Source organism: Phoenix dactylifera, chromosome 2, assembly GCF_051530095.1.
Source record: "Phoenix dactylifera cultivar Ajwa chromosome 2, Ajwa_hap1_PhDact_Kaust_v1.1, whole genome shotgun sequence".
Lineage (NCBI taxonomy): Eukaryota > Viridiplantae > Streptophyta > Magnoliopsida > Arecales > Arecaceae > Phoenix > Phoenix dactylifera.
This window is the reverse complement of record NC_143191.1, coordinates 37137914-37157215: the sequence shown is the minus strand read 5'-3', so window position 1 is coordinate 37157215 and position 19302 is coordinate 37137914. Positions and strand designations below refer to the sequence as shown.

At 44.5% G+C, this 19302-nt stretch overlaps 1 protein-coding gene across 2 annotated transcripts in view; it reads right to left on the bottom strand.

The window, feature by feature from the left end:
• The window catches only part of LOC103701454 (L-arabinokinase-like), a 39944-nt gene extending 33368 nt beyond the window's left edge, over positions 1-6576 (bottom strand). Inside the window, exons 1-9 of one of the 2 annotated variants that reach the window (XM_008783501.6) lie at positions 6293-6576; positions 5830-5937; positions 5648-5716; positions 4876-4959; positions 4657-4733; positions 3627-3693; positions 1103-1160; positions 925-992; positions 772-834 (exon numbers count right to left, since the gene is read on the bottom strand). In XM_008783501.6, the coding sequence (XP_008781723.3) occupies positions 772-834; positions 925-992; positions 1103-1160; positions 3627-3693; positions 4657-4733; positions 4876-4959; positions 5648-5716; positions 5830-5937; positions 6293-6391 (693 nt within the window). In that variant the 5' untranslated portion in view covers positions 6392-6576. Of the gene's footprint in view, positions 1-771; positions 993-1102; positions 1161-3626; positions 3694-4656; positions 4734-4875; positions 4960-5647; positions 5717-5829; positions 5938-6292 lie in introns of both variants that reach the window. The other variant, XM_088716257.2, reaches the window with a different exon arrangement.
• Between the last annotated feature and the right edge of the window lie 12726 nt (positions 6577-19302).

Below are 19302 nucleotides of genomic sequence, written 5' to 3'. Positions count from 1 at the left end.
AGCCGCACACGCGTCCGGTCTTTACGGGTATCCACACGAGGTAGAGGACCAATCTAAGCCTTTGAATCTCCCCGGGGTGCTAGCTCCCTTGCAAAAATGGCTTTGGATGGCTCAAGACCTCCCTTTGAATCAACTCTTGATTGCCTAAGGGAGGAGGAAGAAGAAGGAAGAGCCAAGGAAGAAGATCTAAAGGCCCTTTCGCAGCCTTTTCTTTCTCCTTGCTTTGGAACCAAAAGGAAGAAGGAGGAGAGCCGCTAAGGCTCTTCTTTTTCCTTTGTTGCTTGCAGCTCAAAGGAGGAAGAGGGGAGGATCTGTTCACGGCTGAAAGGAGAAGGGAAAAACCTTGGTACGGCAGCCCATTTGAACCCTTCTTTTATGGCGTGTGAGGATAGAGATGAGCTCCTAAACATCTTTATCTCTTTGAAATCGAAAAAGGAGGGGCGTACAAGATCAAGTATTCTCATAGAAACATCAGAAAGAATTTGTTAAATGCTGCCGTTAAGGTTGTTATACAAACATTTAAGAACTTAGCAACAACAGAAAATCAATGAAGCAGAAACATATTACGGTTCAAGCCGACCCACAAATAGGGAATGCGCAACTAAAGACATATTTCTAGAGTAGAAGTTGGCTTTTCCCATCATTTTAACATTTAATAAAGTATAATACTAGAATTGTAATACAGCATTCATCTAAACATCTTGCAGAAAGAGCTAATATCAAGATTTTCATTATCTAGATCAGTAATTGATGTATCAATACATATCCTACCTGTCCACCAAAATTGAAAATGACTAACTTCACATCATCTCCGATCCCTAGTTCCTTCCTTACCTGAATCAACAAGAAGATTATAAAGCAAATAAAAATGCATCTATTTGTGTTAAAAAAAAGAAAGTCTTTTTCTAGTTGTAGAATTCCCACCACCAACCGAGATTTGTGCAACCTTCTGACTACTAGAGGCACATCAATAACATCCCGGAAAGCAGGCACTTCAAAATAAACAATTATCAGGTCAGTTACTTTAGTAACATAAGAAGATAAGGATATATGAAGGAATTTCAAAAGAAGAACCACAAATCTAGCACATTTTAAAACATACTTGGGCAATATCCAGGAAGACGGAGTACTAACTCGCAGTGAGAATAATCTTCAGCTATCTGCAACAAAGAAGATGATATAGAAAAAGAAGAATTTAACGTGTTAAGATTTTATCTCATAGGCAAGATGCATAACTCAAGGCAAGTTATGTTGCACTTCTACCATGCTACTCCAAATTCCTCTCATTTGGTTAGCGACAGCACCTAAAGTGCATTGCAGAGACAATATCAGTCATTTAGCTTAGCATGGAGAGATGGGATAATGAGTTGATAGATATTGGTAATTTATATCATTTTATTACACTGGAGGGTAGTAGGATACCCTCAGCTTGTCATAAATTGATGGGATAAAGTCCATTGATGTGCTATACAGGAAAGGAAGGGAAGAAGTAGCATATCTGGCTCAAACAGAATTTGAGAAAAGGGGATAAATGTTCTCTAAATTGGTTAGGTGAAAAGCTTCATAAGCCTATTTTTAATAATACCAATTTTCAATAAACCCAGAAACAATCCTATTCAAAGCATAGTGAAGCCTTGCAAGTACTGTTGCACTTGGTGCATTTCCTATCCTCAGGCAAAATGCATATATTAGGCCATGTCCAAAAGCTCAGTTGTAGGTGGTCAACATACTTCAATTCACTAAACAAGGTCCGCGAAGCCGGTGCTAGGAATTTTACCGGTACATTATCGGTTCAGTATGGTAAGGTAAGCACCTCATACTGAGACAAGCTTCCAACACTCTTTCTCGCTCCCAGCCATGGCACCATCCGAAAGTGGGTGCTATGAGTCGGTATCAGGCAGTTCTCATTGGTACGAACCAGCACAGATCGATTTGGCTCATATACCAAATTGAACCTTTGGAACAGAGTGGGGCGGGTTGGGATGGTGACACTAAACATTGGCAACAAGTCTTTTCTTCCACAAAGATAAGCGCAAGTAAACTAAAGACAATTTTGCATGCAAATGTATAGGCTGTTGATGCGATTGCAGAGATTACTCTTGATCATGTTGCAACGAGTCCATGTTCTAACTTGTTTAAAGCAATGTATAGATATCCCATCAAAGGATTCAAGTGCTGACTATCGCATAGATATCATGCCCATTGACACTAGACGTTGAATACTTGATGCCACCAATGTACACTAGCAAATAACTAATAAATGAAGCATCACAAATGCACAAAATTCCCTAAGAATAATGATTAGAACTATGGTAACATAAATTAAATGCTAAGGTATCCTCTTTTAGATGAGGATAAATTTGTAAGCCAAAACTTTTAAGCTTCAGTCTCAGTAGTCAGAAGCAATTGCTGCTGCAGGAAAATAAGAGATGAAATGTTTGAGTTTTAAAATGCTATATGAACATGATTATAACATGCATGATGGTAATCGGATGAAAGGCTTAGAAATGTGGTGAATGGTCGAAATATCTAACGTAAACTACAATGTAGTAAAGATCTTGCAATATATCCCAAAGAATAAGATCTGAAGAGCACATGCTCTAGCAGACAAATAGTGTGCCCAGCTCAAGACACTAACATCCATTAAACTAGTGCATGCTGGAAGCTGTTCATATCTGAATATATGTTAAAAGGGATGTAAATGCAAAATTCCAAGTTTCAAGGTTTCTGCAGATTGAGTTTTCCAAACTACACATGGGGGCTTAATGATGCACATGTTTTCAGGGATTATATGATATCAAATATGATTAAAGTGGATCTCATACCTTCACTTTTATTATTGTCTTACTAGCATGTGTTATAAATAAAATGAATTATGTCATTTATTCCATTGATATATGACAGTATACAACTTGATTGAGAACCAAATTTTGAATGAACACATATATGCCAATTGGTGTCAGCGCAGTAAAAGCCCTATGATAGCATAGAAATTGATTGACAACCAAGGGCTGAAGTAACAGTATGCCTATTGTTGTCAGCACAACAAAAGTGAGGTGCATACCATATGCCAATATGGTACTGTACCAAAAGGAATGTGTATACTGGTACCTTATTGGTATGATACGGAATGACCTATACATACTGGTAAGCACTGATATTTAGATCTTTGTTGGTTCTTGTTTTTCCCTCTATTTTCATGCATGCTTTTAGGTTATCACGTTAGTGATCCAACTTCTATAGGCAACTTGCATACATGTCAACTTGGGCACTTTTGTCATTTCCCCCTTCTTGTGGAGGTGGGTGCAAGTCACCGGTAATAAAGATGCATGAATACTCTTCTCAAGAGAGTTTGAAAAGCAAGGTCATGAATAAATGCAATATCTTAATAAGGACAAGCAGGAGGGGGATGAGGAGGAGGAGGAAGAAGAAGAAGGTACAAATTTTAAACAATTAGCCTTTCGCATTAGAAATGAACCAAATTTCAAAGATGCATAAGTTTTAAACAACATAAAGGTCTAAATTCTTGGGGAAAAAAAAAGAAAGTAAGAAAGAAAAAACATAAAGGTCTAATGAAGACCCCCTCAAAAGAACAATAAGAAGAAGAAGCAGCAAAAGAAAAGAACCTGCCAAACAGTGGAACGATGATGATACCCAGCCGCCACAACATACTCTGCATATATGAAATCCCAACTGCAGAATTAAGCAAACAAAAAGAAAATCAACATCAGCTATGTCTAGTAAATGATGGGGAAGTCCAATTGTTGTGCAAAGTGAGCTATCAACCTTAATGACACAATATGATCTCCATTAAGGAACCTCATCAAAGCAGCTGATTAATAGAAACAATGTTGATGAGGAAAAGGTGTTCATCAGGCATGGATGGTGGCCTTAAGACAAATCATAGGTATCTTTCAGAACATTAAAAACAATTCAGCATATCTCAAAGCACTACAGGCTATTTCCATATCACTGAAACTATAACATAATTCCACAAAATAAGTTTTATTATGTCCTACTTAAACAACAACGGGAAAAACAATACTCAACCATGCATATCATAATATGCCTCATTATTTATTTTATTTTTAACTCATAAGAACACATTTATATCCTGAGAAATAAGAGATCGGTTAGATTCACCACCCAACCACCACCACCCCCTCTTTCTCTGGGTGCGGGGTAAGAAGGTTTGAGAAAGCTCAAGTGTTTGCTGCAACTCATATATGAATAAAATGAATTAATGATCTACTTCATAATTAATTGCTTAAAGAGGTAAAACAAGACCTGATTTGTGTGAGGAAGGCAACACGACTCAAGGATCAAAGCAGAAGGAGCAACTAGAATGTGTCCATGGTATACAATACAAATTCTTACCAGCTGATAGAATTAGTTAATTTAATAACCAAGTCAACATTTTATCCACAGAATGAAGCTCAATCAACGAGCCAATTGATGAAAATTAGAGACTTATTTACAACTTAAGTTTAATGAAGTTATAGAGTAAAACAAGCTTCGAAACCATGTTTGTAAAATGCTTCAGATTGACATGTTAAACTTTAAAGAAGACTGCTTTTCACCTTAAAATCTGTATCACCTTAATCAATCAATCCTCACAATAGAAAATTTAAGCCATCAGATAAGAAAAGCAGCTACCTAAAGTTTGTGACACAAACAGAGCGAATCCCAGCATCGGCCGCTGCTCGGCATGCCACAGGAACAACATCTGAGACCTGACTCCATAAAAGCATTTAGATGAGGGAAAAAGATCAAGTATGTATGTAAAATGCCATTGCTAGTACATGTCAATAGAGCACTAAATCATGGCCTAAAAAAATACATAATATATCATGTAAAAAAGGAAAATGCAAGTACCACTAGGTCTGCCCCAACAGATTTCAGCCACTCCACTTCAGTTGCTATGATAGAAGCCCGAGGTACTACAGCTGTCTGAGCATACTGCATTGAATAAGGGGGAAAGTCATACACATATAAGAGAAAAAGCAAAAGAACACCCTGCAACATCGTAACATTACTATCATAATGGTCATTTAAACGTCTAGGAAACATCTCTAGTAGAATTTAACTTTAAAAACATCTGAAAATGTCATCTGCAATCATGACTGGTTCTTAGATAATGGAGGGAAATCCCAAAATCCACTGCTTGAGAGCAGTGAGTTCATAAACATTTCCAGACTGTTTGATGATACTGACGGATATCAATAAAGTAGATTGAACTAAGTTATGTCAAATACTAGTTATGAAAAACAATTTTCAAGCTAATCAAACTTAACAAATAAATCAAGGATTTTCGTTGAAGGAGACTCAGCTAGAATGATTTCTTGGATTAACAACGCCGATGTATATCAGGCCAATGCTGATCCCCTGCTATGAGAAATTTGACACTTCATGGAATCTAAACCACCCATGTACACATCTCATATTCTAAGGGAAGGTAACCAACCAGCCGATTGACTGACAGGTTCGGCTGTTTTTTCTTAAGACAATAAATTTTTGAGACTTGCCTCCCTTTTATCCAAAAGAAAAAAAGAAAGATTGCCAAAGAACGCAGATAGCATCTTTTAAGAAACCAGCAATAACACCCCTATCGTAGACGCGTAAAAGGATACGGAAGTAGAAGAGTTACCTTCTCCAAAGAGGCGAGGGGATCCACTGTCAAAGCATCAGCTTGCACGGCTCCACAATCTAACAAAACCTATCGATCCACATTTAATCAAAATGTCCACATTAGACTACATAATGGCTCAAACCAAAATATCCAAGAACATAGATTCTCTTCGCTTCAGCCAATTCAGCTTCTGAGCAAACCTTGCGAATGTGGAGATTGGGAGACTGGGTCTCGCTCGTGAAAACAAAATCCGGTGCCCCCGTTACGATATGAACAACATGCCCAGCAGCAATGAGATGCCGCACAACCTGTAAGTCAAAGATTAAAAAACATACAAACAAATAAACAAAATCACATTGCCGAATGTTGTCAATAGCTTCTAACTTTTCAAGAAACGAGACAAGAAAAGAAGCTCACGGTTTACAATGACAATGGCAATCGAACGGAAACAAATATGAAAGAACATGCACAAAAACACGATTTGTTTGATAATGCTGAAAACATTGTAATGCTATGGGTTAATTTCTCGTTTATTATAAATTTCCTAATAAAAACCGAAATTTATCCAATGATTTTAGGAGCAAAAACAAGAAACCAAGAAAGAAAAAAAAAAGGAAAAAGATTCAAAAGATTCAAAAGAACAAATAAGGGGATCTTAATGACCTCGGCGACGCGGGTGGCGTGGCCGAAGCCATGGCCGGTAACGTAGTAGCCGAAAGTGAGATGGTCGCGATCTTTCGCTTCACCTCCAATGCCGTTCATCCTGATTTCTGACCTTGCAAATGTTTTTCCTCTTCACGAAAAAGAGACTCGGGGTGAAACCCTGGAGAGGTGATCGAGACCCGCGAGGAGAACAAAATCCGGGAGGGGAGAACGGAGGCTGCCGATCTTTTCGAATTCGGGAGCGGCGGGTGACGGTCGGTTGTAGATATAGTGGAAGCTACACCGACGTCGACGGACAACAGTTACCACCGAAAATGTTTTTTTTTATTAACCCATGCAACACGTGTACAGATGCAATTAATAAAATTAGAAAACAGAATATCACAAAAGTCTCAACCCAACCTCCTAACGGGTTATGGATCCTTCTTTTTCGGCATGGATGAAAATAGAAGCGTAGATCCCTTCTTTCTTCAACGCTGGACGAGCTTGTGCAGAGAGTTCAAGAGGAAACTGCTCGGTGATCTTGATCCCTTTTCCCTTTGGCTTGGGATGAGAGGAGAAGGAATCGGTCTTTTCTCGAAATACGGAAAAACTCCATGAAATTTTCGATAGAAACGGAGTTTTGCAAATTCTTCCCGAAACTGGAAGATCATTTCGAGATCTTCGAGCATATTCGAGGGTTCAATGTTACTATTGTCACTTCGGCAAACACAAAAGATGAGACTTTACCACTGTGGAGCGGTTTTTTGCTAAAAGATGAGGGAGAAACTAAGTAAGATGTCTTGGAAAAGCTACTCTCGATGCTGATTAAGATATTAGTAAATTAAATTTAGCAAACAAGATAACCAGAAGTTTCTTTTGAGGGATATATTTAACCTGATAAGTTTTTTGCTTAGCTAAAATGGAATGGATAAACTTTGTCCTCGAAAACAAAATAAATTCAGATGGAGAAAATTTTGGATCTAGTTTCTAAATAAAATTATGAAACTAAAGATACTAAATACATATGTTGATTTTAAAATATGGTCTATATGAATATGCGTATTTATAGCAACATAACGTTGGAGCCAATGAATGCCCTATATAAGACAATAATATAGATTTTAAATATGTATATTGACTATGTTATTTCTCATTGGCTCCATAATGCCATAACGTTAACATATTTATTTTCCAATCATAACCCAACCATGCCACAAAATTTTGTTATCTTATACATCTTGAGCATCAATCAGAAGATAGACTTTCATTGCTCTTATTTCATGTAACTGGCTTTGGCTTATAGAAGTGTGAAAATAATGCAGACATCTAAGTATCACATTATCCATTTTTTTAAAAATACTTATGTTAGTGTCTTTTGAATCTTGTAATTATCAAGTGAACCCATTCTCCAAATATTCTAAACATCTATACTATAATAGATTGTTTGAATTGTTTTCCTTATATTATCTTCAGGCATATAGGTCCATTGCCGCAACAGGCAGTCCGGAACCATGCACAGCCAAGAAGCAACTTTGCAGCAAATTGGAGTTCGAGGAACAAAATGAAAAAGGAAGACAGGACGATGAGACTTAACGTTGTATTTCCCGCAAAGAATATCACAGAGCACAAAGATTTTACTTACTATAAGCCTAGCGGAAGCAGTCGTTTGATCGCTTCGCAAGTAGGAGACTCACATGACCATTGTTCCATGCTAAAGGTCGTCATAATTATCATTTCTATGGGAATTCCTGCACCTTCACTAGAAGCTTTGAGGCAAGTGCCAATAAATAAAAGAAGCTGATCGGCATTTATGTAAAGGATGAATCACCTACTTTTCTCATATTGCCATCCAAGTCATATGACCTAATCAATAACAAGCCATATACTTGGATAACATTAAAACACCACCACAGCTTACAAAACCAACATATGAACATATAGCCCTTGATTGACCTAGGATCTTCTACGGTGCTTCTTTTGCACAATAAAGAATAGCATGCTTTGATCACCGTCATATTGTTGCACAATCATCTTATCTTGCATGTTTGGTAACCATCTACATGTTTGGCATCCTTACATGATGTTTTCGGTCTGAGATGAACGAAAACTATTCATTTTCAAAATGCGCTTTACCGAGTGATCCAAACATGCTTTGCTTTTTGTGGTATAAAGATGCTGCGGACCAGCTCAATCATCTTGGAGGACGATTCGGCTATGGTTATTGAGTAGATTCGGCGGGGACCGAGTGGTGAGAACACAGACCACCCTCTGATCCGGAACATTGGGATGATGGTGAGGGATGGCGTAGCCTTTGAGGCCAAGCATGTATTCAGAGAAGCCAATGGGGTGGCTAACTGGGTGGCTGCATACGCGGCCCACCACTCAGGATACGCTCTATGGGCAGAAGAGAGGGAGCTGCCACTGGCACTCCGTGAGATTGTGTATTTTGATTTTCTTAGATGTATTCAGACACGCGTTGTCGGAAGAACTTGTTAAAGCAAAAAAAAGAAAAAGAAAAAAAAAAGATGCACGGTGTAAGATCACAATTGAGTACACCTTAAGATCAATGCCAGGTATATTAAGCTATTCTTTGCGTATGCCCCATCGTGTCCTATAAATAGCTTTGTAACCCAACTGGACATACATGGTGACAAGACAGAGTGCATCACATGTGCGCAAGTCTGTTTTTCTCCCTAAGTTTGGGTTGTATTTTTCATGAAAAATTGAACGGTCTTCTTTCATAGTGCGAGTCATTAAAAATAATATTAATGTATTATAATATAATATATATAATATAATATTTATAGTATAATATAATAATAAAAAATAAAAATATTTTTTTTATGGAAGAGTTTGATCTACAATTAGAATTTTTTGTTAGGACTCTAGTAAATTTTTAGGTTTATAAAGAAACAAAATATGTAACTGTTATATTTTATTATATATATTTTGATCAAAAATAATTTTTTGACAAAACTCAAAACAGCTTTTTCGGAAAGTTTCAAAATAAAACTTCTTCTAAAAATCTATTTTTAGCTTTCTGAAAAAGTTAAAACAGTTTCTCAAAATTTTTACCAAACATTTTTTTTTTTCATCCAAAAATATTTTTAGATAGCTAGAAAGTACTTTTTGGCCCTCAAAAAGCTTCCCAAATAGGGCTTAGATCATTTTCTGCACATATCTCAAATCACTTCGAATGCATTCAATCGTCGATGCGCTCAGATCCGTTGCCAATCGAATGGTGGATTCACACAAAGGAAAGAGAATCGTTCTTTTATGCAAAGGATACAATCCCTGGAGAATTTTTTTGGACCCAACAACCCTTTACTTTGCATAGCCTTTACTAGTGATGTATTTCAGACGGTGGTGTAAATAAATTAAAAAAAAAAAAGGAGGAGAAAGCAAGAAAGAAAAGAAGAAGAAGAAGAACATACAACCTCTGTCCTCTCTCCCTATCCCAACGCGTAACGCGCGCGCGAAGGGTTTAAGTTCGGCTAGGGTTTTGGGGATCAGGGTTTTATGGTTTTGCGAAACCCTAAGGAGATGATCGGGAAGCCATGCGTGCGTGGGCTCATCCTTCTTCAGTTGCAGCAAGATTAAGAATTTCCCCTTCGATCGATCGCCTTTCATCCATAAGTATTGCCTTCTTCATTCCTTTCTCAGTCAATCCTTTCCCTCCGCCGCTTTCTTCGAGGTTCGGTTTCTCTGCGAATCCGAGGCGGTTTCAGAAGGCGCGTGTACGGTTCCGCCGCCTCTGATGGCCGGAATCCGCTGGCCACGGTGGAAGGGCCGGACGTGGACGAAGCCCAGGAAGCCGTCATGGAGATGCTGCAGGAATTTGGGGCATTGGAAGACGATTCCACGGTTATCGCTTAGAATTCTCCCAAGTATATAAAGATTGTTGTGGATAGCGTCCAAGAATTGGATGCGCACGGTCTATGGACTTCATTGAATGACGAGATAGAAGAAGAAAGGAAGGACTGTGTTAGTCTTAGATTTAAGAAGCCGCCTTTTTTTTTTTGTCACACCCCGGATCCGGATCCGTGACACGGCCGTGCTATTGCCGACTACCGCCCACAATAGCACGCAGCCTCATACCTGGGTAACAGGGTAGTCAAACCAACCAAACCTTTATATAAGAAAGCATTCGTAGTACAACATGCTGGTCAGTACCCAAATACAGAGCTTCTATATAGTTTATGTACACAAAAGTATATTTATTTTACCCCAAAGGAAAGAAGCCCTGATACCAAATTAAAGTGTCTCTGACAGCTATCAGTGGTGACGATCTGAAAGAAAAATGTAAATAAACGGATATGAGCTACACGGCTCAGTAAGTAATCCTGCATAATCCTACCAGATCAACTAGTAGGCTAAACTGAAGCTGACATGCATATTATCTCATAATTTATCATGGCAAAATATGTATGCTTGGAAAACAAGGCAGTATTTTAAGTCAGACAGACATTTGCATAAGGTATAAGAATTCATGAAACATAAGAATTCATGCGATTAGCATCATTTAAAGGAGATTTCGGTTATAGCAAAATACAACATTTCATAAGGATATATTCAAAAATCCGTCGTAAAATAATGTATGCTTGGGCCAGGCACGTTCATAAATGTCACGGCCCGCCTGCGCAGGGCACGTGACTATCGGGCCCACATGAGGGGGAAACACGGGGCTCCCCTGCCAGATGTTGGCCGGTTCCGGGGCTTCACGCAAGCGTCCTTCACCCCTCACCGATTTTGCTTCTCCCCAAAATGCATCTGCAGGATTTGGAAACACCCGCCTCATATACCCAGGCTCTGAAACGAGCCTCATGATCATGCTTCAAATATCATTTTCATAAAGTATGCATATGAAACCGTGCCCCCGGCATACCGTGGTCCATTCTCTTGGATGCTACTGCGAAGTCCATTCGGCCACTAGCGGGGCCAGCTAGTCATTCTCGGCCACTAGCAAGGCCAGCGAAGTTATTCTCGGCCACTAGCAAGGCCAGCTCAGTTGCATTCGATCAGTAGCATCTTTGAGCCCATTCTAGTGCCTCTTGGCTAGCTAAGACTTTATAAACTTACATGCATGATTAAAATATCAGCATCATCATGTTGCATACATAGCCATAGCTTCTGAGATCATGCAAATTACTTATGCATTGTAACATATCATGCATGAAACATATAAAAATAAATGCTTAGGAAACATTAATAACATGACATGATCCATAACAGGATTAGAACAGGTTACTTACAGCAATTCGCTTTCCAAATTTCTCAAGTTCAGGTGACAAATCCTTAATCACCTAAAACAACACCATAGGGATCACATTATTCCCCCTTTATTTATTATAAAATTTCTTAGTTCATCATACTATGAACTTACTTGCTTGGATCCCATCCAAGGATCTAGCCCAAGTCCAATTTACCCAATTTAGAGCCTTTGGGGCTCGATTTAAAACCAGATTAGGTCCACATGGGTTGATTGGGTTTTTAATTAAAGGATTGGGCCTCGTTTATATTCAATTGGGTCTGCTGGATCTAATCCAGCTTAATTGGGTTCGGACCCAAATCAATCTGGGCTTAATTCGGTTCGGATGACGGGTCTTTGATTTCTAAAATCACATTGCAAGACCCACATTATCCTCTAATCATAAATTTCGTTCATCTTACCATGGACTTGTTTGTATCCTAACCAAGGATCTTAGCCCATTTAATTTAACCAATTTGAAGCCTTTGGTGTTCGTTTAAAGCCATTTGGATCCATATGGTTAATTGGGCTTTTAATGACAGGGTTGGGCCTGATTTAAAACTAAGTCCAGCCTCTTTCAGCCAATTAGGCCCTTTATCAATTTAATTAGCTCGGACTGGGCCTGATTTAAAACTAAGTCCAGCCTCTTTCAGCCAATTAGGCCCTTTGTCAATTTAATTAGCTTGGACTGGGCCTGATTTACAATTAATTGGGCCTGCTGGGATTACTATTGCATAAATGGGGGTTCAGACCCAGCTCAAGTGGGCTTAATTTAACCCATTTCATTCAATTGGGCTCGGTTCAGTTTCTATTGGGTTTGGATTTAGCCCAATCTACTTAATTCGGGTTCATTCAGGCTTGATTGGGTTCAGACTCAACACCAATTAGGCTTAATTGACCCGTTTAACTCGATTGGGCTTGAATCAATCCTTCATCGGACTCACCCAAATCGAATTAAAGGATTTAGGCTTAGCGGGTTTCGGATTCGGACTCGGATCCGACCCGCTAGGCAGACCCGTTAAGGGTCCTTTCCAGGGGGTTCCAGAGGCTTCCGCCTCTTTCGCGCGCCCCTCTCCCTTCTTCGGCCTCTCCGCCTCCCTCGTTCCCTCCTAGCCTCCGCCGGAACCCCTTCCGACATCTCCTCCTCCTCCCGCCGGCGACCGGGGAGGCGGGGTGATGGTGGCATGGGGTCGGGACCCCTTTTTCTCCCTTCTTCGAGATGATGCCGGAGGAAAGGAGAGGAGTCGGAAGATGGGTCCGAGGTGGGATCTCCTCCGGGGAAGATCCTCTCCGCCTTCGGCCACGGCGAGGTGAGGCCGTGGCCCGAGGTAAGGATCGATCCTCCCCCTTTTTTTTTTTTTGTGGGTTCCTACATGGGTGTTGCACCGCCACCCCTTCGCCGGCGGAGAGGCGGGGGCGGAGGCTGGCGGCCTTGGGGCCGCATTGGTTGCCGGCACGGCCAGAACCGGCGGCCCCCTGGCTGCCCCTCTGCCCTAGGGTGGCAGCGGCCGGGGACTGTCACCCCGCAGGCCGAGTCCGGTTGGGCTCGGCCCGGGTGGCAGCCGGGCCTGGGCTTGAGTTTCCTGAGTCCGACCCGCGGCCCGTGGGTCCGGCCTAGGGTTTTGTTGTTGTCTTCTTCTTGCCCGATCTTTCTCCTTGTGCCGATGTGCTCCCCTCTGTTCACGTATGGAACAGAGAGGGGAAACATCGAACAGAGGGTTTCTTCCCCTCCCCATTTTCGATCTAAAAAAGAATTACACTTGCCTGCTCCTTACCTTGTCGTGGTCGGTCGGGGCAGCGTGGTGTCACCGGTACACAGTCCCTCCTTCTTCCTCTAGGGCTGCGGGGCACCTTCCATCTCCAGCTCCGGGACCTAGCTCTCTGGTACCGAATATCAGAGGGTTAGAAGCTTAGGAGGGTATATCAAAGATTAGGGTTAGCAGGGCTTAGGTCTATAAAAACTAAGCTTGGGATTTGACCCTAAGGAGAGGTGGCATCCTCTCCTTGCTCAGGGCTTCGGGAGCCACCAGCTACCCCCCCCTCTTCAGGCCAGCTCAAGGCCCAGCTGCCGAGGAGGAGGGAGGTGGCGGGCTCTCGCGTGGTGCATGCCTGTGGGGGTCTCTCCGTTGGCCATCTGTGATCCTGTCTTTTCAGCCCTCGGGGAAGATGGGAGCCTGTTCTTTCTGGGCCTGCTAACCCTTCACCCTGGTCCAATACCCTCAAATTGGGCCCAACAGTATTGGGCCCAGTCTGTATTGGGCCCGGACATTACATTTTTTTGCTAAGAGATCAAGAAGAAGCTTTACTACATGGCGAAGAGTTAAGGAGATGGTGGAATACTTCCCCTTTTGGAAAGCGTGGGTCTCAAGCTCTCTCCTGTCATGCTTATTGCCAGGTATCTGTCTTCGAAACGCTATGGACCTAATTGCAAAAGTTTTCATCGAAAAAAAAAGGGCAAAGGAAAAGTTCGAATAACTGGAGCTCTATAGCTTTTGTGTTATAGAGTGTAATTTGTAATGAAGTATGTGGGTAGTGCTTCATTAGTTGATTGCTTTAGCTTCTTGCATCCATAAGAGTAGCCATTCTTTTTTCCAGAAAAAAGATATATGGTGTACTACCCACTAACAGGGTGTTTGGTATGAGGGTGATCATCTAAAGATGAAAAATAATATACATGGAGGTAATGAGATCACTGCATTTAGTTGTACTACAATGATCCTATATGAGAGTAATTCCAAATTACCTTCATCTTTCAAATTACTGCTTAACTTAGTGATAGAATGTCCATTTTTGAGGCAGGAAATCCAAAATTATCATAGGGCGATAATTCTGGATTGAAAGTTGATGGAAAAAATGCTCTTCAATCTCATAAAAAAGATTAGTATATCAATATACCATTAATATATATTATATTATATATACTCGTCTTCACTGTTTCCTGCCTTATTGTTCTTTGCGTCTTAGTAGCAGCATCTACTTAATTGATTTTGTTGGGGGGAAAACCCAAGTCGTGCCAGCCCAAAGGCGCTCGACCAAGGAGCGCCGACCAGAGAGGCGCTCGACCAAGGAGCGCCGACCAGGAAAGCGCTCGACCAAGGAGCGCCGACCAGAGAGGCGCTCGACCGAGAAGCGCCGACCAAAGAGGCGCTCGACCAAGGAGCGCCGACCAGCGGTCAACCAGAAAAACGCCCGACCCCACGACGAGACACCCCGCCGAGCAACCGGCTCGGCTCAGCACCCGTGCCGAGCTCGTGCCTTAGCCAGATATCCAACCTCCGTGCCGAGCTCGTGCCTTAGCCAGATATCCAACCTCCGCCTAATCCTCTAGAGGATCTGACAACCAAATACACGACTCCACTACTCTATTACCATCCTTAAGTCATTAAGGCACGTGACCTCCGCAGGCCTTCGGCACGCCTTATCATTAATGCGTATGACCCCTGCGGGCCTCCGATGCCCTCGACCATTAAATGAACACGGCTCAAGATGATCTCCGGATCACTGGACCATCAAAGCGTATGGCTCTCCCTGATCACCGGTTCACTCAGCAATCAATGCATTTGCCATCTACGAACCCCAGGCCCATCACGGCCGGCAGTTCAACCACTCCAACAGGTCCGATCAACCATGACAGTTCGCTGACTCCGGCCTGATCCGGTCTTATTCTCCACAACGCCATTAATGAGCATGATCGTGCCCAATTATCACAAAAAAGACAATTTGCCCTGTCACCTCCCAGGTAACATAATATCTTCCTATAAAAGAGAACCTAGGAGGGGACGGGGGGGGGGATGATTCTCCACTTTTACTCCACTCACATACTAGCCCCCTCGGACTTAAGCTTCGGAGGGCCGGCGCCGGGGAATCCGGCCACCGGCTTTCTTGCAGGATTCTCCAGGAGGACGCCGCCAGCCGACACGTCGTCACCCACTGTTCCAGCAGCGGAGCTCCTCCCCTCCTCGGTTCGCGGCCGCCCCCGGGTCCAATTTCCAGCAACAGTTGGCGCTAGAGGAAGGGCCCGAGTTGCGGCCATGAAACTGAGAAGTAAGGGGGCCTCCAATGCCTCTCGACGTCCTCCACCCAGTCCTAGACACTCTGTCCAGAACTCGCCGCCTCCGGCCAAGTCAACTCCTCAAGTTCGGCCGGAACAGTTCGATGCCCTGGTACAACAGGTGCAGGCCTTGGCCACCGCTGTCCAAGGCTTGCAACCCAGGGGCATCCCGACGGTACCGCTCCCTCCGGCCCCAGTTCAACCGATGCCTCCTACAAGCGGACTTTCCCTTCGAGGTCAGGACTTTCAAGTCCAGGCCTCCCTCTGGAGAGAACATCCAGCTAGAGGCCCTGGTGGCTGGCCACAGCCCTCGGAGGCTGAGTCAGTTCCAGGGCAACCCGCACCGGAGCGAACCGCTGCGGTGATCCCCCAGAATGATGAGCTCGACAAGAAGGTCGAGAAGCTGGAGCGCCAGATTCAGGCACTCCATGGAAGGAAATCGGGACGTGACGGTGACTTCGAGTTCACCATGAAGTCCCCCTTTTTCCGGCAGATTGAAGACGAGCCAGTCCCGCCACGGTTCAAGATGCCCCAGGTGGAGCCTTACGACGGCAAGACTGACCCCCTTGACCACCTGGAAAGTTATCGGGCCTTAATGGCCCTACAAGGAGCCTCGGAGGCCATGCTGTGCAAAGCTTTTCCAGCAACGCTCCGAGGACCAGCCCGGCTTTGGTTTACCGGGCTGAAGCCGAGTACTGTTTCCTCCTTTGAGCAGCTTGGCAGGCAGTTTGCCAGTAACTTTGCCGCTAGCCAGCCCCAGCGGCGGACATCGGACTCCCTCCTTGATATCAAACAAAAGGAGGGAGAGTCCCTCAGGGAGTATTTGGACCGATTTACCGCCGCAACATGGGAAGTCCGGGAGCTTGACCAGTCAATTGCTATGTCAGCACTAAAGACTGGAGCCCGGTCTTACAGGTTCCTCTTCTCCATCGAGAAGAACTTCCCTGCGGACCTCACTGAAATGCTTGTGCGGGCGCGGAAATACGCCAAGGCCGAGGAAGCCGTGGCTGTTAGGTGGAGCGGGGCCGAGCAGACTCCCAAGAAACAGAAAAGACGCCGCGAGGAGCGTGGCCAGCCCAGAAGCCCGTCCCCACGCCGAGCCAAAAATCCGCCCCGCCTGAAGAGTCCACCCCGATTACGGGGACCGCCCCAGCAGAGGCCACCACTCCGCTCGAGGTTTCCACCACAGGCCCATGCACCCGAAGGGAGGTATGAAAACTACACTCCCCTTACTGCTCCTCGGGCCGAAATCCTCATGGAGATTGAGGGTCGGGATTATTTCCGGCTCCCACCCCTGAAACGAGATTCCGGGCCCGCCGTGATCCCCGAAAGTACTGTCGTTTCCATCGGGATCATGGCCACGATACTGAGGACTGCTATCAGCTCCGGAACGAGATCGAAGCGCTCATCCGCCGAGGGGTGCTCGATCGATTTGTGCGAGGCCGGCGTGAAGAAAAGAGGCCAACAGAGGGAGCCGCACAGCCTGAAGGTTCAAACGCCAACAAGCCCATTGCCGGCACCATCAACACCATCCGAGGCGGAGCCTCAGTTGGAAAAGCTCCAGGGAAAGGAACCTCCTCGAAGCGCCTACGCGCCTTGGAAGCCATCTTGTTCTCAGATGATGATTTGGAGGGAATCGAAACTCCCCACGATGATGCTGTGGTCATCTCTATGGTTATAAATAAATTTGATGTAAAACGCATCTTAATCGATAATGGAAGCTCGGCGAACGTTTTGTATTTTGATGCCTATTGTAAAATGGGGATGACAGAAGAGCAACTACGAAGGATGAATGCTCCGTTGGTCGGATTTACCGGAGATTCGGTCCCAGTGGAGGGCGAGGTCGACCTCCTGGTCACGGTCGGGCTCGCCCCCCGCGAAAGTACTGTGAGGATGAGCTTCCTCGTGATACGCCTGCTCTCGGCCTACAATGCCATCCTTGGAAGACCAGGTCTCAATGCCCTACGAGCAGTGGTCTCAACTCGCCACCTGCTCGTGCGATTCCCCACCAGCCAAGGAGTTAGCGAAGTTCGTGGGGACCAGGCGGTAGCAAGACGATGCTACATGGCAACCCATGAGGCGAAGCGACCAGCCAAGGTATCGGTCCCAGCAACCGACCAGCCTTCAGCTAAGGCCCTGGAGGCACGGGTCGGCCCTCAGAAGAAGCGGGTAGAGCCTGGTGAGCTACTAATCCAAGTTCCTTTGCGCGAAAACTTTCCTGAGCTAACCGTACAGGTCGGCTCTGGCCTCAATGAGCGCGAAAGGGATCGCCTCGTCAACTTCTTGCGAGACAACATGGATGTCTTCGCATGGTCGCCCGCGGATATGCCGGAGATAGACCCAGAGATCATGGTCCACCGGCTCCAAGTAAAGCCAACCTGCAAGCCCGTGCGACAAAAGAAGCGAGGCGCCGCCCCTGAACGACAACGAGCAGCAGCCAAGGAGGTTCACAAACTTCTTGAGGCTGGCTTCATTCGGGAGATATCTTACCCGGAGTGGCTCGCCAATGTGGCCCTCGTCAAAAAAGCTAGCGGAAAATGGCGTATGTGTGTGGACTACACCGACCTAAATAAAGCTTGCCTAAAGGACAGCTTCCCACTCTCCAGTATCGATCAGCTCGTGGACTCCACCTCGGGGCACGAGCTGTTGGCATTCATGGACACCTTCTCCGGATACAACCAGATCCGTATGGCACCAGAAGATGAAGAGAAGACGGCCTTCATCACCGACGGGGGTACCTACTGCTATAAAGTAATGCCATTCGGCTTAAAGAATACCGGGGCAACTTATCAGAGGCTGGTCAGCCGGATCTTTAAAAACCAAATAGGCCAAAACATGGAAGTCTATGTTGATGACATGCTGGTGAAAAGCAAGGTGGCGCAAGACCATGTGACCGACCTTGATGAAGCATTCTCTACACTCCGAAGGTACCAAATGAAGCTCAACCCAGCCAAATGTGCATTCGGAGTCACCTCGGGCAAATTTCTTGGCTTCATCATTACACAGCGGGGAATCGAGGCCAATCCTGAAAAGATCCGAGCGCTCCAGGAGATGACGCCTCCAAAGACAGTCAAGGAGGTACAACGGCTTACGGGCCGAGTTACAGCTCTCGGGAGATTCATCTCCTGCTCGGCCGAGCGCTGCCGCCCATTTTTTGCGACTCCTAAGAAGCCAAAAAACTTCCTATGGTCGGACGAGTGCCAGCAGTCTTTTGAAGAGCTCAAACGCCTTCTTGCTTCCCCTCCCCTGCTCACAAAGCCTCAACAGGGTGAACTCCTCTACCTTTATTTAGCTTTTTCCCCTGCGGCAGTGAGCTCGGTCCTGGTCCGAGAGGAGGGCAAGCTTCAAAAATCAGTATACTATACTAGCCGGGTCTTGAGGGATGCTGAGACCCGATACTCCAAGCTGGAGAAGACTGTTTATGCCTTGGTCATCTCAGCTCGGAGGCTCCGACCTTATTTTCAAGCCCACACAATGGCCATACTGACCGACCAGCCAGTAAAGCAGATCCCGCAAAGATCAGACCGCGCGGGCCGGATAACTAAATGGGCCGTCGAGCTCGGGAAATTTGACCTCGAGTACCGACCTAGGCCGGCGATCAAAGCGCAAGCACTCGCCGACTTCATAGTCGAGTGCACCATACCGGACGAGGTCAAGCCCGAACCTGAGCCTACGTCAACAGAGCAGACCCCGAGTTTGGCGTGGACTTTACATGTCGATGGCTCTTCA